General features: G+C 39.9%; 1 protein-coding gene across 2 annotated transcripts in view; it reads left to right on the forward strand.

Moving 5' to 3' along the window:
- Spag6 (sperm associated antigen 6) overlaps positions 1-26,419 on the forward strand; it is a 60,914-nt gene extending 34,495 nt beyond the window's left edge. For both annotated transcript variants that reach the window (XM_059263651.1, XM_059263652.1), the window contains 7 exons: positions 4,799-5,004; positions 5,859-6,032; positions 7,167-7,319; positions 9,671-9,862; positions 15,696-15,812; positions 19,617-19,762; positions 26,179-26,419. In XM_059263651.1, coding sequence (XP_059119634.1) covers positions 4,799-5,004; positions 5,859-6,032; positions 7,167-7,319; positions 9,671-9,862; positions 15,696-15,812; positions 19,617-19,762; positions 26,179-26,248 — 1,058 coding nt within the window. In that variant the 3' untranslated portion in view covers positions 26,249-26,419. The remainder of the gene's footprint in view (positions 1-4,798; positions 5,005-5,858; positions 6,033-7,166; positions 7,320-9,670; positions 9,863-15,695; positions 15,813-19,616; positions 19,763-26,178) is intronic.
- Positions 26,420-27,071: the final 652 nt, after the last annotated feature.

Genomic DNA, 27,071 nt, shown 5'->3' on the forward strand with positions numbered 1-27,071 from the left:
GATCATGGTGTTTCAACAGAGCAATAGTAACCTCAACTAACACAGTCCACATGTGAAGGAGAACATAAGGTGTTTGTTTTTTGTTTTGTTTTGTTTTTGAGACAGGGTCTCTCTATGTAGTCCTGGCTGGCCTGGAACTCACTCTGTAGACCAAGCTGGCTTCAAACTCCCAGAGGTTCACTTGCTACTGCCTCCCAAGTGCTGGGATTAAAGGTATGTGCCACCAGGCCTGGTGGGAGGGGTCTGTTATATGTCTGGGTTACTTTACTGAATATATTTTTTCCAATTTCATACGTTAACTTGAAAATTTAATAAAATTACATTTTATATGTCATATTTTCATTATCCATTCATCAGTTGATGGACTTCTAGGCTGCTTCTATTTCCTCGCTGTTATGTATAAAATGGCAATAAGCAGGATTTCTTGTAGCCTAGGCTGGTCTTAAACTTGCTGTGGAGCTGAGGAAGACTTTGGACTGTCATACCTACCCTTCCAAATTCTGCATTACACAACCATACCAAGGATTGTACAACCATACCAAGCCTCCTATGTATTTTTGAAACATAGTTATATACACTTTTAATCTGTTGTTGAACAATGTAAGATTATGTCACGTTGTTATATAATAAAAGATGTTTATAAATTGATTTTGAAGATTAGTTTAAAATTTAAAATGAGGCTAAGATATTTTCAGGTACTGAAGACAAGTTTCTTAGCTACACTTAAAAAATTAATTGATTTTTGAGATAAGGTCTTCCTATGTAGGCCTGATTGGCCTGGAACTCACTGTATAGACCAGGCTAGCATGGACTTCACAGAACTTGCCTACATCTGCCTCCTGAGTGCTGGGGTTAAAGGCGTTCACCACCACACCTGACCTATTCTATTTATTTTTGAAACAGCTTTCAGTGAGCATCTGTGTACATACCAATCATTGCTTTCATAAGCACGTTAATTGAACATCCAAAAGCTGGCTTCTAAAACAGTTTTAAAATGAGCTCCCTGCGGAGAGATGGCTCAGTGGTTAAGAGTACTGACTGCTCTTCTAGAGGACTTGGGTTTGAGTCCTAGCAACCACATGGTGGCTCACAACCATCGGTGACGCCAGGGATCTGACACCCTCTCCTGGCCTCCGTGGGCACCAGGCATGGTTACCGTGCACTGACCTAAGTGCAGACAAAACACACACACACACACACACACACACACACACACACACACACACACAAAGAAACCAAAATAGCCAGCTCCCCGAGATTTTTCTTCAGAGAAGTTGTAGATGTGCAGAATTTTCTGGATGTTCGGTTCCTGTTACCCTTTGTGTAGAGTAGAAAAGCAAAGGAGGGGGAGGGGAGAAGGTAGCAGGTGGGAAGCACTTCCTGGAATGAAGCCCCTGCACACATTTCCTGGAATGCACCACAGACCCAAGGCCTAGTTCTGCTCTGTGAGTGTGGGGTCTGTTCCTGCAATCACCTGGATCCAGTTCTAGTCTAGAACAAGATTTTACTCTGTTTACTTCCTCCAAGTTTCCAGCCAGCAGGAAGCATACTCTGAATCCTTAAGCAAGTGAAGGAAGATGTGGACATATGGACATACAGCAAGCACAGGACAGAAAAGAATTGTATCTGGGTGTTTCTAGCTGTAGGTTACAGAATATTGACCATAGTGACTTAAGCAATAAGAACTTTAAAAAAAAAAAATGTGAGATGACATAAAGTTCAGAGTCAGGGCAGTTCCAAGCTGAACAGGACCCAGATGTTTTTCATTTTTGTACTCAGCCATCTTCAAAATATTGGTGATGTCTTCCACAAGATGGGGGTAAGCGTTCCAGATGTCATTTGCAGACATGCCCATACCCAGTGAAAAAATAGCGCTGTTTGTTATTGTGAATCTTAGTCTATTGCAGAAAAGCTCTTTATAAAGCTTCAAGTAGACTTCAACTTAGGTCCTTTTGGTCAAGATGGACTCCCAAGCCCATGCCCTCACTGACAAGTATGCTGGGTATACACCAGTGATCACTGACTTGACATACTAGGAAGCAGTAATTGAGAAAAGAAGGAAGAGACACCATTGAAAAGAGAGTGGAGTTGAAGGCAGGGTGTGTACCATATTCCCGGGATAATGTGTCCTCACCTGGGGAAGAACAGCTAATAGAGACTGCATGTGTGAAGGTCATAGGTCAATATTATTTCTAAGGAACACCATGTGGCATTCAAGGGCAGATGCCAGCATCGTTGGACTATATACATTCACTGATGTAAAGGATGGGAAAATCTAAGTACAGAGTTGCTGGGCCTAGTGCAGGTCCTTGGAAATTTCATCACCTTATTGCAAATCTTTTTCCAGGGACGTTCCCAGCCTCCTGACATTTCACAACACTGCTCTGTTGCAGAGCAGCATAGGGTAAAGCGAGGTAGCATTTCAGGACGTGTGTTTTATTATTAATGGTTCAGCATTTGGGTGGTGGAGTGTTTGATACTCCAACAACTATTCAATGAGAAAAATATATGCATATTATAAAATAGGTGTCTTATAGAAAGAACCTTAAGTTTTTGTTGTTAGTGACTTATTTATTTGGCTGGAGATGGTTTAATATTTCCTTTAAAGAGTTGAAGTTCACTGTGTGCTCTTTACTCCTGGAAATTGTATGAGAGTGAAAGCGCTGAAGTGAATTAATCTCTCTACTTTCTGTAGATAAATGTTTGGCCAATTGTCTCAGTTTCTTTCCTGCAGCTGTGAAAAATGCTGTGAGGGAGACAGGGTTTATCATGATTCCGGGTTTCAGCCCATCAGTGGGAGGAACTTGAAAGAACTGGTCACATTGCATCCATAGTCAAGAGCAGAGAGGAATGAATGAAGTCATCCATGATAGTGCTCAGTTTGCAGTCTCAGTCTTACAGAGCCCGGGGCCCCGGCTCAGAGAATGGTATTGTCCGCAATAGGTCTCCCCACACAATTAACTTAGTGAGACAATCCTCCTCAGACACTCTTAGAGGCTAACTTTAATCTAAACAGTCCCTCACAAGTGTGCCTGGAGGTCTGCCTCCTGGGTGTCAAGTTGACAGTGTTTACCATCTTGTCCATTATATTCCAATGGGCATATATAAAACTGATATTACCAGATAACACCTGTATAATTTGGGTTGGTTTGAATCTCTCAGGAACCTGTTAATTAACAGGAAATTTGAGTGTTGTATTTAGAAACGACACACACAGAACTTTATATTCTCTTCTCTTTCCCTTGAGTGGGTGTGTGTGAGAGAAACAGGGATTGCCTTCTGTGACTGCTGTCCTGTCCATCTTCCAGTGGATGGAGCAGCAGATGCTTCTGAGGGACCGGCTACATTGTTGTGTGGTACCCCAGTCTTTCTGATATTACGTTTGTAAAAAAAAAAAAAAAATCCCTCTTATTTCCCCAAGTTTTTGAGATGGCATCTAAACTTCACTTTTATATCATATTACACACCAGATTTTTTTTTAAAAAATTCAAACATTTGCTAATGAATGTAGTGTTAATTTGTAGAAGTGTGTCACAGGCTCCAGAACTTAATGACCCTGGTACATGATAACCTTCCATTAATACTTGTTTAATGAAGGAATGAATAAGATGTTTATACATTATTGAGACTTCAATTATGATAATTTGAGGAAAACAAATTATAGACACTAACCTGTATTTGCTAACAATAGAAAATGTAGTATTACCAATCTTTTGAAAAATTAAGTATTTTCTTCAAATTAAAGACTAAAGTGACATGGTAAATAGCTATTTTAGCTTGACAATTAAGACATTTATTTATGTCTAAGGCAGTAGAAATATGGGGAAATACAGATGTAATTTGGGAGGAAGAAATTGGAGAAATGGTGTATGTGATTCCATGAGACCACACATGCATCAGGAGTATAATGTGTTACTGGACAGAGGTTCCTGCTTCTCAAATGGCATTTATTGCATGTGTATTATAAGGGTCTGCTCCAACATCTCTCATTCTCTGAAATGTAAAATTATTACTTTATAGCTGTTATTTTTGCACATATAAGTAAATCAACATGTATATTCAAAAGATATTTGTTTGCTCTCTGTATAACATGGTAAATATAAATTTATTCCCTTATCTAAATTATCTATATTATCTATATAGATATAGATATATCTAAATTATCTATATTAATACTTATATATAAAAGTATGTTGATAAGTTTTAAACCTCATTTTTAAAGTGTTTTAGCATACAATGAAAAGACAGCCTTTTACTTTGTATAAAATTTTTTTGTGTAAAATATTTTTTAAAATCTTTTTGAAGTATTAGAAAATGAAAGGAATTTAAAAATCGACATTATTGGTCCATGATTCATGCTAATGTTTACTCATGTAAATAGAACAAAATACTGCCTAATTAGTGTGGTTGGTAAATTTTTGGTACTTTAATTTTCTCTGTTATTGTAAACCATGCATAAAACGCTTGCCTATTGAGAAGTGCAGAATTGCCAGAGCTTAAACAGCTGACATCTGCTTACTCTCTTAAAAAAAAAAAAAAAAAGGATAACAAGCCATTTCAGCCTAATCTACCTCAAATGTGTTCATGTAAATGGAGGTCCATCTATTGACCTGTGTTCTTTTCAGCTCGGGATTGGTCCACATGGTTTATGAAACCAGAAAGGCTGATTTGAAATGCAGATGTCGGGAGAGTGGAGTGCACCCTCCCTCTTTTCTTTGCTCTATCTGTCAGGGTGAAACATGGCTTGCACAAGGGTCAGTCACCCATACTCACTTAATTACTTTTCTTGGACCCACAGAACTGTCACAAGCTGTGGTGGATGCGGGAGCTGTTCCTCTTTTAGTGCTCTGTATCCAGGAGCCAGAAATTGCTTTGAAAAGGATTGCTGCCTCGGCCCTCAGTGACATTTCAAAGCATTCTCCAGAGTTAGCACAGACGGTGGTGGATGTCGGAGCTATTGCTCACTTAGCCCAGATGATCCTCAACCCTGATGAAAAATTGAAGGTATTTAAAACGGAGGTCAAGAGACAACAGACAAGCCAGGGTTCTTACAATCCAAGAACATGAAGATGTGTACAGACTAATGTTACAGAGGAAAACAATTAGAAATACCGTTGAAAGCAGATACAAATATATCATGTCTTGGGTCTTTTAAGACGTGGAAATAATGCTTTGAGTGTCACATTTAAGAGATTATTTGGAAATCTATGTGCAATACTGAAGACTCCAGGTAGCATTAGTATTAACATTAACAACTAAAATAAGGCATTGGCCTGACCAAAGTAGCTAGTTAGGCGAGCCTTTGACTAGTATAAGAACCTAAAGATTTTCTAGCCCACCACTAGAATATTTGAATTTCTTATGAAATTTTCATGTTTATTAGTCCTCTGTTCGCTTTTTAAATTCACCAATTATACAACTAACACACACATACATTAATTGTTAACATTAGCTAAATGATGGGAATTTCTTTGAGATGTTATCAATATCATGTGATAAAGACATTAATTCGGCTTGTTATTGTATTACATACCACACATATCATAAATTATGTGTGCTGTGTAATTAAGAAGTGATTTTTTTTTAACCTAAAGGTCCCACATCTTAATTACCTGTAAAAGGTCTTAAAGTACTCAATAGAGAATTACTGGGGAAATCTAAAAATTTGAGTTTGTGACTAATATGTGAAAGTCTCAATGCTCAGAAATCTTAGATTGTGCTAAACTATGTAGCTCTTTTTTTTTCTCATGAAGAAATTTGAATATTATAAAGCTGTTTACGTTACATCTGAACACCGAGGTGGACTAGTGGACTCTATATAGTACTTTGTTTTACTTACCTATTTTTCTGCTTATCAGCACCAGGTCCTCTCAGCTCTCAGTCACATCGCAAAGCACTCTGTGGACCTGGCAGAGATGGTTGTTGAAGCGGAGATTTTCCCGGTTGTCCTTACCTGTCTGAAGGACAAAGATGAATATGTGAAGAAGAACGCGTGCACTTTAATTAGAGAGATCGCAAAGCACACACCCGAGGTAAAAACAAAACAAACAAACGAAGCAGTCTCTGGGGGCAGTTACACTTAGTTCCAGTTTTTTAAATAAAACACCAATTTGTTGATGAGGTCTGAGGCTTGCTCCAGGCCCTCTAACTAGGCCATTGCTCCACGTCCTCAGCACCGCAGACATTTTGGATGATGTGACTGTACATGGTAGAGTGGCTATTCACCAGGGTTCCGGGGCTCTGCCCACTTGATGGCGTCACTGCCCCTCCCCCACAAATAGTGGCAATAAAACCGACTCCACACATTGTCAGACGTTCTCTAGGGTACAAAATCACCTCCATTTGAGAACCACTGAATTGTATTAATGACATTCGAGTTTGAAATCCAGTTTCTAATCATTGCTAGCTTTCCATTTCTAGATTGTGGGGACTATGAACCTCTGTCATCCTTATCATTTTATGACAGCTGGGAGCAGTGAGAATGATATTGCATCTGTAGGTTGGGACAGGCCACAGAGGCTCCTGGCCTACGGTGACACTCTGATAGCTAGCTGCTGTAATATGATTTTCTGCTCTGAGTTTTTAGATGTAAAAGAAAGAGAGGCAAAGCACGCCTGTGTCGATTTTGAGGTTGAGACGACTTTTCCTGTGTGTATTTTGACTAATCTGTTTTCATTTTATTACATGTTAAAATCCTCACTCTTATTTTACCCAACATCTATATGTAGCTGAGACTTTTCAAGAATGGAAGAAACCCAGCTAGTAATCACCGTTAGTGTGTGGGGTAATTAGGTCAGACGTTAGGTCTGATGTCTTTGGACACTGATTCATCTTTATGCTAAGGCACTGTGATTGGACACTTCTGTAGTTAGCCAGGTATGAATTAGCCCTCAGCTTAGTGTCTACGTGATGAATTTTGAAATTCATTACAAGAGGGATAAAAGTTGTGTAATTTTTTTAAAATCACAGAATAAACTTTTCTACTATGAATAGTTGAGCTTTTGAAATAGTGGGATTATTATACTTGAACATTTCCTTAATAAATGCAAGGAATCTCTTTGAATGGTATTTCAATTTCACCAGGTATTTTGAAGTCCTATATAAAGTGGCCAAATCATATTTAAAGACCATTTTGTGCTATCTGGGGCCTTTTCCCTGTCTTTCAGCTCTCACAGCTGATTGTCAATGCAGGAGGTGTGGCTGCCGTGATCGACTGCATGGAAACCTGCCGAGGGAACATACGACTGCCCGGCATCATGATGCTCGGCTACGTGGCTGCTCATTCCGAGAACCTGGCCATGGCAGTGATCATTTCCAAGGTCGGTGCTTACTTCTTTTCTCCTAGATACTGTGGTACGATTCCAAGACAACCACGGACTGACACCAAATAGGAAACATAGCTGCACATAGTGAAAGAATTGTCTAAATGTGTTCCCTTGTTTTACTGCTGATGTCAGTGTCGATTGGTTTGTTTTCCAGGGGGATCCTGGACAAAAGGTGTGAGTTACGGAAAAAGTACAGCTTTCCACATCTACTATCAACTCTTTTTGAACATTACTATAATCTGTCTTTAAATATTATGTATATATATTATATATCTTGAAGGATTAATTGTGCATCCATGCAAAAGCACACTATAGTTAAAAACATCATTTAAATGACTTGCCCATTTATCACTTCATGCACCTCAGAGGTCTGTGTATTCCTCCCATTCCTGTTCCTGTCATTTGGATGAAGAGATGGTGCTGGCCATTTCTCTTTCAGATGTGGTCAATCAGGCAATCAGAGGGCACAACAGACAGCAATATATTTTTTTTCTTCATGTTCTGGGGATTTAGCCTTTTCTCAATTACAGCATTCTATGAGTCCACCCTATAGTTAGCCTTGGTCCATAGTAGGTGCTCACAAAATAGGTTGGTATATAGATATGGATTTCCAAAGACCATTTCAAAGACCATGTGCTCACACTGTGTGTGGCAGCCCTCTCGGGGGTAGGGCTCTTATGAGCATAGAAAACCTGCTGCTGTTTGTTAAACAAAAATGGGGATCTTTTTTCCCTTGCTAATCCTCAGAATACAAAGGAGATCTTGATTTTCTACCTAGCCCACAGTGATGCTCTGCGGTACTGAGCTCCCTCATCCTGCCTGTCTTTTGTTCTGTCACTGCAGACGCAGCAATGACTGGAGCAGGACTGTGTGTCTGGAGGGGTCGTTAGGATGTGACTGGGTTTTGATCCTTGCTCCCTTCATCAGGAAGATAGCTCCTCAGAGGACGAAGAGAGCCCGGCAGTTGCTTGTGCATCCTACACATCCTTTTGAATCTGGCCAGGGCACTCTCCCCTTCCTTGGTGGAGGGCTGCTGCCCGTCTCTCCCAGTGTCTGAAGCAAACCACACAGCAGTGAGGCTTTTCTCCTTGTCCTCTGAGGTGCGTCAGGAACTGGGAGATAATGTCTACCATTTATGGCACTCTCTTAGCTCTGAAGCACATACATGCTCCTGGTCTCATCGGAGTATGCACAGTTGGGGCCAGTAATGTGGGGCATGGGATGAGGTGCGAGAGCATTCTGCTTTTCCTCGCTTCATCCCCTCCTCCTCAGTCTTATGTCCTACAAACATGGGCTTTACAAAGTTACTCCATCCTCAGCAGGTCTGATCTTTTCTATTGTGGACAGACCATTTCAGTGCTTGGAAAAGGACAGATATGGAAACATGGTAAGTTTCACGAAACTGATTCCAGGTGTGGGTGAAAGAAAAAAGAAAAGAAAAAGCAGACAAAAAGGCCGGGGGAGGCACATGGGATGGTCTTGACTTTTGCCACAGCAGCATCAACATGGGATACTGGTTCTTACAGTACTAAATTTGAAATAATTACTATTGTCTCAAACTAGTTACAAAATTATGCCTATACAAAAGCTGGAATTAAAAATTGATATGTTTATTTGATTCTTCCTTAGGTCTATAAACCGATTTTTGAGGCCCTTTGATGATGTTTTTATCTTATTTAAATAAAATTAGAGTCTAAAATGCAAAATGTCCATATGCCACCTGTATAACAAAAGCACCCTGGCTGGATTCAGCCTGTGGTCGCAGCAGAACTGTCAGTATAAAGGCGACCAAAAGTACTGGGAAAGCACGTGGTGTTTCAGGGAAGATGTTAGTGGAGTGTATTCCATGTAAAAGGCTCATAGAGTGGATTCTTGCTCGGATTCATTTGATTTTTAGTTTGTTGTAGTTGTTTTATTTTCGGATTACTGTACTTGGGGGGTGTATGTTGCTGAGGACTGAACTGAAGGCTGTCCTCAGTCTTTACTTCTTAAACAAAGGAAATAAATTTGGAGATCCAAAACATTTCAGTTTGTCACCATGGAATCTGTTTCTGCCTGGTCTGAGGCATCTCTGTTGTTTGCTTAAATGTCCCTCTATTTGGGGGGTAAAGCTAGTAGAGACATTCTTATTTAAGTTGGATTGTTACAGGTAATTAAGGCAATTTAGTCCTAGTCATTTTATTGACTTAAGAAATGACCGCCCTTGTGATGTGCACATTTATTGAACCATTTAGGAAAAGAAGAGATCAAGGCTGAAATGATTTCTTCTAACGCCCAAAAGACACGTTGGACTCTTTAATCCCGCTCCAGATTTAGAACACTTGCTCTTTTGATCCCCACTCCAGGGTGTGCCCCAGCTGTCGGCCTGCCTGTCAGAGGAACCGGAAGATCATATTAAAGCCGCGGCTGCCTGGGCTCTAGGACAGGTTGGGAGACACACTCCGGAGCACGCACGGGCCGTGGCCATCACAGAGGTGCTCCCAGTACTGCTGGCTCTGTACTTGTCCCCAGAGAGCTCCGAGGACCTGCAGGTGAAGGTGAGTACTGCTTTGAACCGCCTTGGGGAGACTGGGCGGACACTGACTTAGCCTTTAAAATATGTGGTTTAAATATTTTGATTTTTCTGATGGACTGTGTTGCTTTTCTGAGTCAGGAAATACAAATCTGTCAGAAGATTGGGTAATTTATCTTTGAAAACTGGTTACCCTTGTTCCCACAGTTAGTGATATATTTTCAAGGAAATTTTGCACAGACGAAAACTTGGTTGTAAAGTGAATGTCAGGTTTTTGCATTCTATATTGCTGTTGACATTTTCTATGAAATAGAAATGGAAGAATAATAGAATTTTTGAATTTGGAGTTGCTAGAGAGTACACTGTCCCTTTTTACTTTAAAAACAGAGTCCCAAAGAATTTAAGTTGCTTTTCAAAGATATAACTAGTAAGAGTATATTCCTGAAGCTATCATTTACTTCTCCTAACTTCAAGGATGTCTGATCTTTTAATTCTTTGTCTTATTTCTTTTTAAAGTGTGTATAAGATTCACTAACATTTTTGAATTGTGCATTTTTAAAAGGCAAGTTTTATAAGAAAATTATTACTGGCTGTCAAGGTGATTCATGAAACATGCACAGAAAGTAGGATGGACTATTTAATAATTCTACAATTAAAAAAAAGAAATATTTTATAGCATACATATTAGGAAAATATGGAGGTCTTTGAAATGATGGGAGACATTTACCGCAAAGACAGTAATTCCAAATAAACTGAACATGGCCAGCTGGATGGCTTAGTGAGTCCAGGTGGTCCAGGTGGTCACTGCCAACCCTCATGACCTGAGTTTAATCCCCAGGACACACATGGGAGAAGAAGAGAATCTGACGCAGGCCACGTCACCCACTGAGCCCCACGTACTTGCTGTAGGCACACACAAAATAAATAAATAAATGTAATTAAAACCCAAAATAAAATTAATAGCAAAGGACATAAACATTTAATTAGATGGTTAAATTAGGGAATAGTAAACATATTTACTGAATGTAACCTTGGATGACAAGGCAGGAAGTTCCCAAATTTCATGAGTTTCTTTATCTGGTTATGTTTACATGATAAGTTTCTACAAATTGATTTCCAAGAGTAAGACTTTTCTTAGTAGTTGTAAGATTTTCCAGATCAAAACAATGGCATACAGCTGGGCTTAGTGGCTCATGCCTTTTATCCCAGCACTCAGGAGGCATAGGTAGTTGGATCTCTGTGAGTTCAAGGCCAGCCAGGTCTACATAGTAAGTTCCAGGACAGCCAGGGCTACACAGAGAAACTGCCTTGAAAAACAAAAAACCAAACAAACAGAAAACAAAAACCAAACCAAACCAAACCCTGTCTTAGTTAGGGTTTCTATTGCTGTGAAGAGACACCATGACCATGGCAACTCTTAGGAAGGAAAACATTTAATGGAGTGGCTTGCAGGACATGGTGTCATACAGGCAGACATGGTGCTGGAGAGGGAGTTAAGAGTTCTACATCTTGACCTGCAGGCAACAGGAAGTGAACCGAGATACTGGGCATGACTTGAGCAAGGGACACCTCAAAGCCCACCCCAACAGTGACACATTTCACCCAATAAGACCACACCAACTCCAACAAAGCCATACCTCCTAATAGTGACACTCCCTATGAGCTTTTGGGGGCACACCCCAAACTCAAACCAAAAAAAAAAAAAAAAAAAAAAGCAACATCTTACATAGATTTAGGGCTCTCCTCATAAGACCATGGCACTGAGGTAATGTAACAAGTTAGCACTAACTGGCTGACAGAAAGAGATGGACAGTGGGCCCTCCCAGGTCTTTTCCAGTTAAAGGGGTGTCTGATTCTTTGACTTTCTAGTCAGAAATCCCAGCTCCATTTGCAGTCTTGATCTGTCCAGCTATGGCTGATTGATGTAATCAACAGTAATTATAGCTTGAGAAACCCTGGCAATGTAGTCCTTGGGAGCCTTGGATACTTTTTATATACTTCTAGGTGGTACTGGAGATTAACTCCAGAGCTTGGACATGTCAGGCATGTAAGCACTCAATCACTAAGCTATCTCCCCTGCCCTTATAATTTTTTTTTAAATGAACTACTGTGACATTATATTGTATAAATATCCATGGAGTAAAACCATTACTTTTTAAAATAAGATAATCTTTATTCTGATTTAATTCATCAAAGATGGTTTTGTTAAGTTAACTAATAGAAATGGTTTCTTTTGATACAGTATTTACTTTTAGGAAATATACTGGGCATTATATGTAAAAAGCAAACGTTTAGTAATTTCCCTGGCAACAAAACCTTCCCCAAACTTGAAGTTCATCTGAATAGCTTCTTACTGTGGGATGTCATCTCTTTTGTTCCTCTGTAGGGTCTCTTGGAGCACATAGCTGCTGCTTCTAGAGCGAAGTCCGTCAAGTCTGTTCGATTTAACACTAGCTCTGTGAGAAAATGTGTATCCAAAAGCATTAGAAACTGTCTAGTGGCCTTTCTTATTTGTTACTCTGTGGCAGCTTTCAAAGAATAAAGCTACCTCAAGGTTCTTTCTGTCTCAAAGGCATGTCCGCTTCTGTAAGCACTGGCTAATTGGTTCTAATCTGGGAGAACCAGTGAGCAGCCTCTTGGAATTCCTCCTGTGTGGTCACTGTTTGCCTGCCCCTACGTTATTCTAATATCTTAATAAAGAGTGGAAATTCTGTTAGCTGAAAAGATCATCTGTTACGCTGAAATGCTTTAGCTCATGGTGGCATTTGAACCGTTATGAAACTTTCTAGATTATTTATTTCACATAGCTTTCAAGTTCCGTGGTCATAGTTCTCATTGCATTTTTAAGTAGCTTTATTGAGATATAATGTATACAATTCACTTATCTAAAGTATAAGATTCAATAGTTTTTAGTGTATTTACAGAATTGTGAAATCATCACAAACTGATTTTAAAGTTTTTTTTTTTTCCCTCCTCTGTCAGACATCACTCACTCCACATCTCTGTCTAAATCCAACAACTGTCAATTTTCTTCCCATCTCTGTGGCTTTGCCTCTTCTGGGCATTTCATTTAAAAGAGATCGTGTAACAGATGTGTCCTTGTGCCTCGTCTTTATTACCCAGTCTGAGGGTGTTTCGTTAGTTTGTTTTTTAATGTGTACAGCTATTTTGCCTGCTTGTGTACCTTGTGTACCATGTGTACCATGTATACCATGTGTACCTTGTGTACCTTGTGCCTGTGGAGGCCAGAAGAGGGCATCAGCTTCCCTCGCCCTGGAATTACCAGTCACTGTGAGCCACCATGTGGGTGCTGGCACTCAAACCTGGGTCCTCTGGAAGAGCAGCACTATTAGCCAGTGAGCCATCTCTCCAGCCCCTAACCTGAGTTTTGAGATTCTTCCATGTAATATGTATCAGTCCCTTGTTCCTCCTTATGCTAGATAATTTCCCATTGTTTATCCATTCACCAGTGGATGGACACTGGGGTATTTAAACTCTTTAGCTATTTGCATGTGTTTTCATGTGGGTGTTTTTTTTTTTATTTATAAAAATGTATCATTAGTGTGTGTATGCATGTATGTGTGTGCACATGTATGTGTGTGCATGATGTGTATGCATGGACACGTGTGCCATGGCTGAATGTGGAGGTTAGAAGCCAGCTCTTTGGAGTTGATTCTCTCCTTCCATCCAGGGGTCAAATTCAGGCTGCTGGGCCGGGTTTGAGCAGCAGGCACCTTTACGTGCTGAGGCATGTCTCCAAGCTGGATGCATGCCTGCATTTCTTTTGGGTATATTTCCATAAGTAAAATTGCTGGGTCACTGGAAATTCTTTAAGATTTTTGAGGAACTACTGGACTGTTCTAACACAACTGTGCTGCTTTACATCCACCAGCAGTATAGGAGGTTCCAATTTTTGCATTCTTGTGAATGAATTTTATTCACTCATTCTATTTTTTTTTTTTTTTTTTTTTTTTTGATTTTTCGAGACAGGGTTTCTCTGTGTAGCTTTGCGCCTTTCCTGGAACTCACTTGGTAGCCCAGGCTGGCCTCGAACTCACAGAGATCCGCCTGGCTCTGCCTCCCGAGTGCTGGGATTAAAGGCGTGCGCCACCACCGCCCGGCCACTCATTCTATTTTTTACTGCAGCTGTCCTAATGTGTACTTTTGATTTGCCTAACGGCCAGTAGCATTGAAAATATTTTCATATATGTCTTGGCTGTGTATGTGTATTCTTTGACCTTTCATCCCTTTTATTATTTAAACAATTTTTTGTAGTGGTGGGCATTGGTCTCAGGGCCTTGCACATGTTAGGCAAGCCTTTTGTCCCTGAGCTATATCTCCAGCCCTGTTCATTTCTAAACGGAGTCATTTGTCTGTCAATTATTACAGCTCAGAGGTAGGCAGGTAAGCAAACTCTTAACTAACCAATGTTTCTTTCACACTAGACAGTCAGTGCTATTACAGCTATTTGGCCTTGTTAGCAATGGCAGTTAAGTTAAATTTCTTGGTCTGCTAAGGTCATCGTGGTCTTAAGATGGTTTATAAAGGTACAGTATAATTAGGTGTGTTGAAAGCTGGGGGTTTATTTTCAACTTACACTACTTGTGGGTTACAGTTCTGCATTCCTTATTTAACCTATGCAGCAATGGTTTTGGTCAAATGTGTCAGGAGATGAGGATGTGTAAGACTTCATAGTCTGGGTCTCTAAAGAAAACCTAAAATTCAAGAGATAATTTGCTGATCGCACAAATATGATAAAAGTTTTGCTGAATACAATGACCATTTATAAAGTCCATGCTGTAAAAACCAAAATGTTCCTTCACTTCAAGAGCATTGTCAGGCATACAGTAATAAAACCAGAAGACCATATTGGCTGTGGCTTCAGGGGAAGAAAAGAGCAAAGTCCAAAGGGAGCTCAGATGCACACCACATACAAGACGTGGAATTCTAGGGGAAACAGCTGTGGACAAACACAACAGTTGTAAAGCTCTTTAATATGAAGGGGGCGCCGTGTCATACGAAGGAACAGAGTTACAACAAGCTATAGCTGTAGCAGTGTTCCCTAGTCACATTAGGGCCCTCAGCCACATTTACAGGAGGGGGCAGCAATGTGGCATTAATTTAAAAGACGGAAGAGTGCTGGCGGGAAGCGGAGGTGGGAAAGGTACATGTGGTGCCTATGTTTCGGAGAGTGATTCTCAGTTGACAGTTGATCCAACAGTTTAGATTCTGTTTCTATTCCACTTGAGAATGGGTCAATTTCTACCCATGAGCTATAGCAGTATCTACAAATGCACACTGAATAAGTCATACGCTAGCAGTTTATCAATGCATCTATATGAGCACGAAATCCTTTAGACAGTATAGGATACCTATGCCATATAGGTAATATAGAATACGCTATCATAACTATTATCTCATAGTTGTTGATTAAAACAAATAGGATGCTTTGGTTATCTGTTTCATAGTTATACATGTATATTTATCCATATATTTCTACTTAAACATGTTCATTTACAGTGCATAAGTACACTTTATAATTTTAATGACCTGATATGTATTTAAGAGCTCAGCAACTCACTGCATTGTTTTGAGTTTAACAGAATCCAACTGATAAAACTGATAATAAAATCAGTCAAAATAGTTCTTCAGCTGTTGAGGACTTGTGAAACTATACCCTGCATTTCTGACTTAAAACACAGGGTCTACAGGGGCTGCAGTGATAGCTCAGCTGCTGAATTCCCCAGAAAACTGTTTAAAAATGAAACAACTGCAAGAAACTAATTTCATTTTCAAAATCTGGGAATATAAGACATGAATTGCCAATCTTTGTATGCATCTGCTTTGTGTCTCAATAGAGTAAAAAGGCCATAAAGAACATCATACAGAGATGCACCTACCTCCCAGCCCTTGAACCCTTTCTCTACGATGCGCCTCCCAATATCCTGAAGTATGTGGCTGGGCAGTTCAGTAAGGTAAGAAACGCTACCATAGTCTGGGAAAGGGAAGAAAGGGAAAATGATTTGTGGACTTGTTTTTCTGCTTTCTTCTGTAAAATTTGGTCTGGGCTTTACTATTTAAGTCTTAACCAATCTCAAATGATACAGGTAGCATAGGTTAGTAAAACTCTCAGATAAATGAAACACTTCATTCTTCTTCATATAGTTTTCATAGCTCTGTACTATCTTCTTAAACAGTATAAAAAGGAAGTAATATGCCAACACATAAAAAACTTATAGATAATTTATGCTGAAACTTATCTTTTAGTAATTTCCCGTGTCCTTTAGTCTAAGAACATAGCAAACATTTTTAGAAAAATGTCTTTGAGCCACTGAAATATTTTTTCAGAAACTCTAAACTTGCTGGAGGTGATCTCAGTCCTTTGGTACACAGTGACTTCTTAGGAACAATTTAAACAAACGTAACTGTCATATTTCATCAATCATCGCAGATTAACAGTAGTGTAGAGGTCAAGCTGCTGAAATGTACAGCCAACAACACAGGTTCAGACGGTAACAGGGACTGGGGAGTCCAGCCCCTCAACAGTCCCCTCCAGGGTGCGGGAAGAATCTACAGCCAGCTGACAATTCATCTTTGATGAAAAGAAGTGAATCTATGTACACGAAACTCCTTAGTCCACACACTTTATTCTTCTGAGTCAGTTCTCTCTACACAGCTCCTATTCTGCTCTCATGCCTAGTTCCTTTCTTGCCTGATTTCTCCCTACATTAATCTGCTGTCCCCTCTAAGTTCTATCTTAATTCTCTTGTCTTAATTCTGCCTCACCTAGGTCCTTTTTATCTCATTCTTACCCAGCTTGTACTTCCCCATCTGACTCTTTCTCATCTTCCATCTCGTCCACATGTTCTCTCTGATCAAAATCCTCCTTATCCCTCTCCATTCTCCATCTCTCAGTTCTCCACATTCCTCCTAAGTCTCCCAGGAATGCAGTATAAACCCAAGCAATAGCAATCCCCTGTGAGCAAGGTCACCAGGCTTGAATTCTACAGGGTGGTAAAGACAGGTAAGAATTTTCCTCAGGTAGTGACTGTCAGGCCTTCTTTTACAACCCAAAATGGGAGTGGTAGAGGAGGTCAACTGAGTGCTAATGACCGGTTAGTATATCTAAAAGGGGATCTATGTGCTCAGTCTACATTCCTAGAAGTGGTTAGGTAAGAAGTTAGGGGTCTATTAGTAAGGTTGTATAAGAAAGGAGGGTCTCACTCTAAATTGCACAAGAAATAAAGCTATCTGCCTGCCCTAGGAGACAGGTGTAGTTTCGTTCAGCCTTGGATGTCTGATAGGCATTTTAAATAAATACACTGTTAGGAGTTCTTTGGAAGCACACAAGAAAATCATTTTAGGAACCAGCTAATATATATAAAAGCTAAAATATCACCAAGACTTCTTAAGCCATGGCTTGACCTTTGGAGAAGTCCTTGACTTTTCCAAGTAGTAGCTTTTGTGATAGTAGCTGAATTCCATGACGTTTTCCTGCGGCTCGCAGCAAGACAGCAAGGGCTAAAGGTGAATGACTGTCGTCGTCACTGACATCAGGGTGGTGCCCCTCAGCTGCTGGGGACTGGGGAACTGTGCTTTGCACATCTGAGTTAAAATACACACTCTACAGGGGCTAGAGATGACTCAGCTGTTAAGAATACTGGCTGTTCCTCCAGGGGACTTGGCTTCGATTCCCAGTACCCACACAGCAACCCATAAGTGTCTCTAACTCCATTCCCAGGAGATCCATGGCTTCTTCTGGTCTCCATGGTCACTAGGCATGCACATGGTACACAGAACTAAATACAGACCAAACACCATACACATTTTAAAAAATAAATTATTACCATGTAGGTTGAGGCAGAGGCAGGTGGTTGTCTAGGAATTAGAGGCCAGTCTGATCAATACAGAGATTACCAGGCCAGCCAGAGCTTTAAAGTGAGACCTATCTCAAAAAAATAAGCAACAAGCAAACAAAACAAACAAACAAACAAAAAGCAAAAGAGAAAATGTGGTCTGCATAAGTCGTGTGCCAGAGTGTTTATGGGTGTAGGCTCGGTTCTGTTTCCCTACATGTTTTGTTTTGATTTTGGTGCTGAGGATGGCACTTGAGGCCACACACATGGTAACTGCTCCAAGTTATAGCTCTAACTCTTCAGAAAGTTTTGACCTCTCTAACCCTTAGTTTTACTCTACAGAAGACAGGAATAAAAGTACTTACTCCATATATTGTTGTAGAGGTTAAATGAGATGGCATATGGTAAGAGTTTAATTCAAGCTACGGTACATAAAAAATACCAAAAATGAAAACAAAAACAAGCAAAATTTTGTTTTTAAAAAACAAGACATTTGGGCCCAGCGACATGGCTCAGCAGGTAAAGGTACTTCCATCACACCTGACAATGAGTGCAAGCCGAGCCAACAACTCTTCCAGGTCGTCTTCTGACTTCCACGCATGTGCTCTGGCATGTGCACCCCCACCACACAAATCAATAGACGTTAAAACAACACCGCACATTGGGGCTGGTGAGCTGCCTCAGAAAGTACAGGCATTGGCCAGCCAGGCTTGACCTGAGTTCAATCCCTACAGCCTGTGGAAAGGTGGGAAGAGAGAACCGACTTTATGGAGTTGTTCTCTGATGTCCACATGCATGTTGTGGCCCACCCACTATAATAAGTAAACAAACAAACATTCACGTGTTTAAAGCCAACTAAATTCTCTTTAGTTCATGGAAGAAGACAAACTCGGTTGAATAGTCAGTTTTAATGCTATTATAAACAAGGTCATTTCCTCCACCTCCTCCCAACCCCTGCCCTCCATTTTATCTCCCATCTTTATCTCCAGTGCTGGGATCTTGTACATGTTTGCCAAATGTTCTTATTTTAAAGACAGGGTATCATTGTATAGCCTAGGTTGGCCTTCAGTTCATAATCTGCCTAGCTCATGACCCTCTGGCCTTTGCCTGCTGAGATATAGGTGTATGCCACCATACCCAACCTGTATTTTCTTAAAGGAGGTACTATGGGAGCTGAGTATTGAACAACAAGAAAGAGTTAACCAGGCCAGGGTATTGGTGAAATTATTAAGGCCACTCCACGTAGTTGAAAGGAAAGTTTATTAGTGGCGTAACTTACAAATGAAGGGATAGGTAGGTCGTGGGGTCTGGGGAAGGTGTATCACAGTCCAGCGGTGTTCTCTGGAGCTCTCCTCAGTCAACCTCCACTGTTCAGAGTCCAGGAACAGAGAGAGCAGCCCGTCCTGATCTCGGGTCTTCAGGGTCCTCCCTTGGCCCCGCCAAGCCTCAATGGGGGTTGGAACTTCCAGATCAAAGCTGGAATGGCTACCCACTACACCAGGGGACATTTCCTCAGTGGGAAATGCAACCGATGACATGGCATGCCTGCTCCGATGTTCTGGGGACAAGCTTAGAATGGAGACTCGAGAGTATTTAGAGAGTATGTAGGGAGAGGCCCTTCCTGCTGTGTTAAGGAGCCCGCCTTCACTTGTCGAGCTAGTGGGGAGACCTCAGACTCACGCTGATGGGAGTGGACCCATCAGCTCTGCCCACTGAATTGCTTCCTTCTACCTCTGTAACATAAGGGTTAATGTAATTTGAGGAGAATGCATTTCACTTCCAGTCATCAGCTCTTTATTTTGTAGGTGATGTATTGAACACAAATTCTCTTCTACATTATTGCTGATACAATTCTGCTTTTAAAGAGAAATAATCTCACTTGGAAAAGCGAAGATGAAGTTTTTATCCGTTTCTCTTTTTAAGGTGCTGCCTCATGACAGCAAAGCTCGCCGTCTTTTTGTTACGAGTGGTGGACTTAAAAAGATCCAAGAGATAAAAGCAGAACCCGGTTCTCTCCTCCAAGAATACATCAACAACATTAACAGCTGTTACCCAGAGGAAATAGTAAGGTGGGAGAAATGGACATTAAACTGCCCCACATTACAAAACACCTTTTTAAAAAAATTCAAATTTAGCTTTTATATCTATGCCCAAATGTAGATTTGGGGGGCTGGAGAGATGGCTCGATAATAGGGGTGCTTGCCGTGCAAGCAAGGGCCTGAGTAGGATTCCTACACCTGTGTGGAACCTGGGCCGCACACGTCCTGGGACCGGGGGCAGACACAGGCGGAACCTGGGCTGCACGCGTCCTGGGACCGGAGGGGGGTGGGGGGCAGACACAGGTGGAACCTGGGCCGCACGCGTCCTGGGACCGGAGGGGGGTGGGGGGCAGACACAGGCGGAACCTGGGCTGCACGCGTCCTGGGACCGGAGTGGGGTGGGGGGCAGACACAGGTGGAACCTGGGCCGCATGCGTCCTGGGACCGGAGGGGGGTGGGGGGCAGACACAGGCGGAACCTGGAAGCTCGCAGGCTAGCCAGCTAAGTTGATGTCAGTGAGATTTAGGTTCGCTGAGAGATGTTGTCCCCAGAACAAGGTGGTAAGTGATGCACTCATATGTGCATACATGCCCCCCCCCCCCCACACACACACAAGAAGAGGATTAGGAGGAGGAGGACGCCACTGTTTATCTGTTGTTTGAGATGATCTTGATGTATAGATTGGACTTTGCCTCCCAAGTGCTGATGGCACAGGAGCACACCACGCCAGGCTCAACTTGAACCTGCGCCACTCACTGAGCTACACTACACCTCCAACCCAGACTAAGATTTCTCAAAATGAAGTCCATTTTTAGAGCACTAAGCCCAAGTCTCAGGTCTTATAAACCTAGAGGAAAACTATATGGTTAAGCCCTAAATAAAAGAATAAAAGAAAATTTGCCAAGCAAAGAACAGAATAATATAAAGACTTGAGTCTTAAAAAACAATATGGAGTACAGGGTACAGATATAATTGTATTTTCTCCACAAATAAAAGAAAATACAAACTCCCCTCATAACAACTCACAGGCTGTAACATATAAATTATACCTTTCACCTACTCTTCCTACTTAAAACTTAATGTTTTGTTTTTTTGAGACAGGGTTTCTCTGTGTAGCCCTGGCTGTCTTGGAAACTTGCTTTGTAGATCAGGCTGGCCTCAAACTCAAGATCCGCCTGCCTCTGCCTCCTGAGTATTGAGATTAAAGGTGTGCACCACCAGGCCCAGCTATACTAATACTTTTTTTTTTTTTTTTTTGGTTTTTCGAGACAGGGTTTCTCTGTGTAGCTTTGCGCCTCTCCTGGAACTCACTTGGTAGCCCAGGCTGGCCTCCAACTCACAGAGATTAGCCTGGCTCTGCCTCCCGAGTGCTGGGATTAAAGGCGTGCGCCACCACCGCCCGGCATATACTAATACTTTTAAAAACATAGTAACATTGAGTTTAAAAGCACAAGATAATTTTAAGATTAAATTGTTCTTTTACTCACAACTATTTTCTTTTCTTTTTTTTTTCTTTCTTTTTTTTTTTTTTTCTTGTTTTTGTTTTTGCTTGCTTGAGACAGAGTCTTAACTGTGTAGCCCTGGCTGGCCTGAAACTCTCACAGATTTTGCCTTCCTCTGCCTCCCAAGTGCTAGAATTACAAGCATGTGCTACCATGTCTAGCTTGAACTCTTTTAAAAAACTTGCCAGGCGGTGGTGGCACACGCCTTTAATCCCAGCACTCGGGAGGCAGAGACAGGCGGATCTCTGTGAGTTCGAGGCCAGCCTGGATTACCAAGTGAGTTTCAGGAAAGGCGCAAAGCTACACAGAGAAACCCTGTCTCGAAAAACCAAAAAAAAAAAACAAAAAACCAAAAAACAAAAAAAACAAAACAAAAAAAAACCACACACACACACACACACACACACACACACACACACACACACACAAAACCCAAAACCTTACAGTTACATTCCTGTGTGTACATCAGGGCAGGTGCCCCTAGATGGATCCTGTGGAGCACCTGAGATGGTGCTGGGAACAAAACTCAGGTTCCCACTTGGGTCCTCTGCAAGAGCAGTATGTACTCTTAACCACTGAGCCATCTCTCCAGTCCAAGTTATGCACTCTTGAGAGGCTGAAGACAACTTGAAACAATTCCAATAAGCCAGCCTTGAAAATATTAATACACTAGTATATGATATCAAAGGAGTAGTATGCCAGAGCATATATAAAATACACAAATAAATAATAAAAAGCTATATAACAAAATACTTGTAAAACCATAAAATGAAGGAATTCTGAAAATATTTTATTAATAAAATTTGTTTTTGTACATGGAAGAATATTGTGTATTTTAATATAAGAATAATTTATGTAAGCTTAAGATAACTTTCAATTCAGTGTTTTAAGAAACAAAATAAAGTAAAAATGGAGAAAACAAAGGCAAACTAAAGGTCCCCAGAATGGGAACAATCTATTGATCAACCAATGATAAGGCGCTTTTTTGAATAAATTCATTTTTTTTCCTTTTCTAGGTTTAAGAACCAGTGGAAATTAAAAAAAAACTATAATATTAGAATTTAATCTGGTACTTTGTTAAAATACTATTATAAAAATTGAAATCCTTAAATTCTATGCTTTGAGATTTCATTTTTATTATTGTTATTATTACTATTATTATTTTGGTTTTTGAGACAGGATTTCTCTGTGTAGTCCTGGCTTTCCTGGAACTGGCTCTGTAGACCAGGCTGGCCTTAAACTCATAGAGATCCACCTGCCTCTGCCTCAGTGCTGGGATTAAAGGCATTCACTATCATGCCCAGCTCAAATTTCATTTTAAAAACTAATTTTCATGAGGATTTTTGGCTAGCCAAACTTTTCAATTTTCTGATTTTTAAAAAAGCATTAGTGTTAGAAAATAACATTTTATGGAAATCCTTAAAACACTGTGAAAATAGACAAATACAATTTCAAAATGGTTTTATTTTTAATTATCTATTTCTCAAAAATAAGCTGGTGACAACTGTTTTAGGACTAATTATTTTTTATAAGACAGCATCAGCTCGATAGTCATCTCATGTTTCCTTCCACTCCTCATTGTATGCCATCATTTCTGCACAGGTGGGGTTATGAGAGGGAAGGGGTCTGGACTAGGCTTTCGATGGACCTATGCTGTAGGTCTGGCCCACTCCCCAGCCACAAGGTGTGCTCTGAACTTGCCTTCTGGATCTCTGCCCACTGCCAGGAGGAAAGGAGCCTTTGGGACAGACACATCTGTGTGGGGACGGTGCGTGTGTCCAGCCTGCTACACAGCACAGTTCCAGTCACTTAACAGTGTAGCCCACTAGATCTAAGCCCAAAGGCCAAGGCAAGAATAACCCAAATTCCTCATAGTCTGAGGTAAGGTTAATTTGCTTACCCTCTGATTAGAGGCCATTTGAGCTAGGTTAGAGTAGCAGTGATCGATAGCTTGAGGGAAGGAAGGAATTTCTCACTTTTCTTTATGGCTCTTTGATGAAAGGTAGGTCATGTGTCAGGACAGACAGACCTAGGTCACTATCTCAGTTCTAATAATTTCCTGTGTGACCTTACAGGCAATTATTTAAATTCTTTAAGATAGTATTTATAAATATTATTACCTATCTCATAACATTAGGATTAAATGACATAATAGTCAAGGGGCTTGTATTAGTAAGATTTTAATCCAGTCAATATTTCTTATTTTTCTTTTTGGAGTATCTCTATTCTCATTTTTTTCTCTTGAGGTTAAATAGCATTATTAGGTAAATAAAATTTAATTTTATAATCATACTACTGTATAGTAATATTAGGTTCCTGATTTTTTTTTTTTTTTTGCTATTTGTTTTGATGATAAATGCATAGCAAACAAATATAAACTAAAATTATTCTGGTACATTTCAAATGCCTTTCATTGCTGAGCTGGAATTACATGGTTTTTCCTAATAGGAAATTACTTTTGAATTCTTAGCACCATAGTATTTGGAACGAGGCTTTCTCACAGGAAAGAAGTAACTTGGTATGTTTATTTATGAGTCTATATTTTGAGATCCAGGCGAGGTTAGAATGCAGTTATGAGAAGCTGGGCAATGGTGAGTGCCTGCTCTGCTGATGAAGATGTGTGGGTATATTTGAGCACGGTTTCTCGGCGGGGAGTCCTAGAGACTGTGAAGTCTCTGGGGTCTTTGGGAAGGGATTATGGCAATGGCAATGAATTCCAAGCTTGGAAATGAATCTAGGAAAGCCTCGTGAATTATCGGCACATCCTAACTGATAGAATGGGACACTTAAAATAACAATGTCCAGTAAAAACATAACATGAGCCACATGTATAATTTCTAGTTTTCTGGTAGTCACATTTAAGAAAGTAAAATGAAATGGTAAATAGATTTTAATGATTTTTTTAACAATCCGAATATCCAAACCATATAATTTCAACTTATAATCAATATAAAATTTATGAGTTATTTTACATTTGTATATTTTGTTACTTTTAACATATCTTAATTCAAGTGGTAAATCTCATTGGAAATATTTGGGTTAAATTTAGACCACATAAAACTTACATTGAAAAAGGAAGACTCACCAATGATTTCAAACATGTCTTTGTGGTTTTCTGTGTTGATCTGTCAGTTTGGAAGTTAAAATGTAGAAGTTTAGTTTCTTAAGCATAGTAGCTATATTTGTAGTTCTTTAGCCCTATGTGACTCATGGATACCACTTTAAGTAGCACATCTGAAAAGATTTTTAAAACCCTGCCTCCTCACATTTTTATAAAAACTACCTGTCTTGTGCCTGACATATTTATGAGGCACCAGTGAAAGCAAGACCAGCTTTAACTAAAAAACCCGTTTTTGAAATGGATTTTTCTAGATTAGATGGCCTTTTTGGCCTTCTAATGAAAACTTTTTTTTGAGACAGGGTCAGGGTCTTACTAAGTAGCCTTGGCTGCTCTGGAACTTGCTATGTAGACGAGGCTGGTCTCAAACTCATAGAGATCCACCTGTATCTACCTCCTGAGAGCTAGGAGTAAAGGTGTGTGCTACCACACTCAGCTAAAATTTTGTCTTCTTTTTAGTTTTTAATTATGTGTACATATTTTTGTCTGTGTACATGAGTGCATGGGGGAAGAACACTCTTTAAAAGAATGTCTTAGTGTAGTATGTGTTCTGTTTAATTATAAACAAAGACACTACTAAAGAAAATATATCTCTGTTTTGCCCACCTTAACTTGTACATTGTGGAAGAAATTATGACTTTTAAAAGGATGTTTTTATTTTTATTTTATGTGTATTGGCATTTTGCCCATATGTGTGACTGTGTACCATTTGTGTGCCTGGTACACTCAGAAGCCTGGAACAGGAGCTATAACTGGGAATCGAACCCAGGTAGTCTGGAAAAGCAACAAGTGTTTGAAACCATTGAGCCGTCTCTCCAGCTCTGAAATTATGACTTTCTAAGTAGACATAAAGACAACTAACAAGGGACAAGGCCCCAACACTAACTTTTATTTGTAGAAAACATTTTCTGAGGCTTAATCACTTTTAGTAAATGTTCTGGAAAATTTTAAATAATTTCCTAGGTTTTTAAATCCATTTCTACATTAGAGTAACTACTAGATTTTATTTGGCTTTTTATGTAAATGAAAAGCCTTTCCATAGTATATCTCTGTTCATACACACATTTAATACTTTATACTAAATATTGTATAAGATGCTCGATTTAGAAGTCTAGAAGTGTAAATATATGGTACTATATATGCCCAAGAACCAATGAAGATGGTTAATTTTCTATTTTTATAAAATGAGTATTTACAAACCATTTTTCAACTGTTTTCAACATGAATTATGACTGGTTCTGACCAAGCTATATTTTAAGACATGATTTCTAAGGCAACTGGAATTCAGAAATTGATTAGCAATAATAGGTTATGTGGTGTACATACAAAAGACATTTATCAGCTATATACCTTAAGTACCATCACTCACTTGATGTGATAAAAAGGAAGTCTCTGAAATATTCCACTGGACTGAAGGCATGTACTTGGAACATGTCTCCTCTGTCATCACACTTACATTCTTGAAGTGTCTAGTACAACACTGTGAGTCGGGTCCTCCTTATTCACATGCTCTAACCCTATGCATAAGCATTACCTGTACATATGTGAAGTTTCACCCATGATTATCTGTATTAAGACATTTTACATATGTTCATGTGTGCACACACATGTGCACATGTACCACAGCATGCATGTGAAGGTCAGACCTGAAGGTTTGGTTCTCCCTTCTACTGTGTGGGCTCCAGGGGTGAACTCAGCAAGTGTTCATACAGGTTGAGCTGTCTCACCGGCCCCATAAGTTGTCTCAGTAAGTTCTGTATGCAGACCCTTTCGTGCCTACGGTATGAACCATGTCCATATATCTGATAGCAGGTTTTCTTTTTCAGGTACTATTCCCCTGGATACTCAGATACGCTTCTGCAGAGGGTGGACAGCTATCAGCCGCCTACTAACTGAACAAAGTCTATTTTTATACTCGGAGTCACAGGAGAGTGTGCACAGCAGTTGTTAAAGTGCTTTCTAAAACGTTTGAACTAAGTATATCTCAGTTTTTGTTCAATGTGAAATACCTTAATGTTTTCTATATTTATGTAATTCTTTATAAATTATTAGCTGCAATGTATGAAAGACTAGTCATAATTATTTGCATGTATAGAGATATGCATAAAGGAAGATTTAAAAGGCAATAAAGGGTTTTAAGGTACTTATTTTTCTACAAAACACATAAACACAACACAACACACATATCCTTTGACTAGATATAAATGAGACATGCTGGTTGAAAACCCTTAGTTAATCTGTGGTTGATATGTAAAACGAATAGAAAAATCTCTTAATAAAAAAAGAAGAAATAAATTAAAAATTTATGATGCATTATTTGGATTAAAAAAAAAAAGAAAGAAAACCCTTAGTTATTTCCTCCTGGGGGTGGGTAAGGAAAACTGACCTGTCAGTTACATAGAAAATAGGAAGGGAGTATGGAAAGAGGAAAATGTGACAGAAATGCAGGGCCCTTAAAACCCCATGGCTACTTAAGTGCATTGAATTAACACAAGAGATCTATCTACAGACAGCCTGTCTGGTTTCCTAAGGATTTAGGAAAGCCCTCTTTTATTACATGTTTTAAAACTCTTCTTCTTACCCTACATGAAGTGTTCCTTACCTTCCATGTACTCTGACACTCAAGCTCTCCATTCTCACTGAGAGGTCTTATCGTGATTCCCATTCAAGGTTGCAGACATGGAAAATGGGTCTTCAGGATTCCCTTGTCCCAGGTTCA

Source organism: Peromyscus eremicus, chromosome 5 (genome assembly GCF_949786415.1).
Source record: "Peromyscus eremicus chromosome 5, PerEre_H2_v1, whole genome shotgun sequence".
Taxonomy (NCBI): domain Eukaryota; kingdom Metazoa; phylum Chordata; class Mammalia; order Rodentia; family Cricetidae; genus Peromyscus; species Peromyscus eremicus.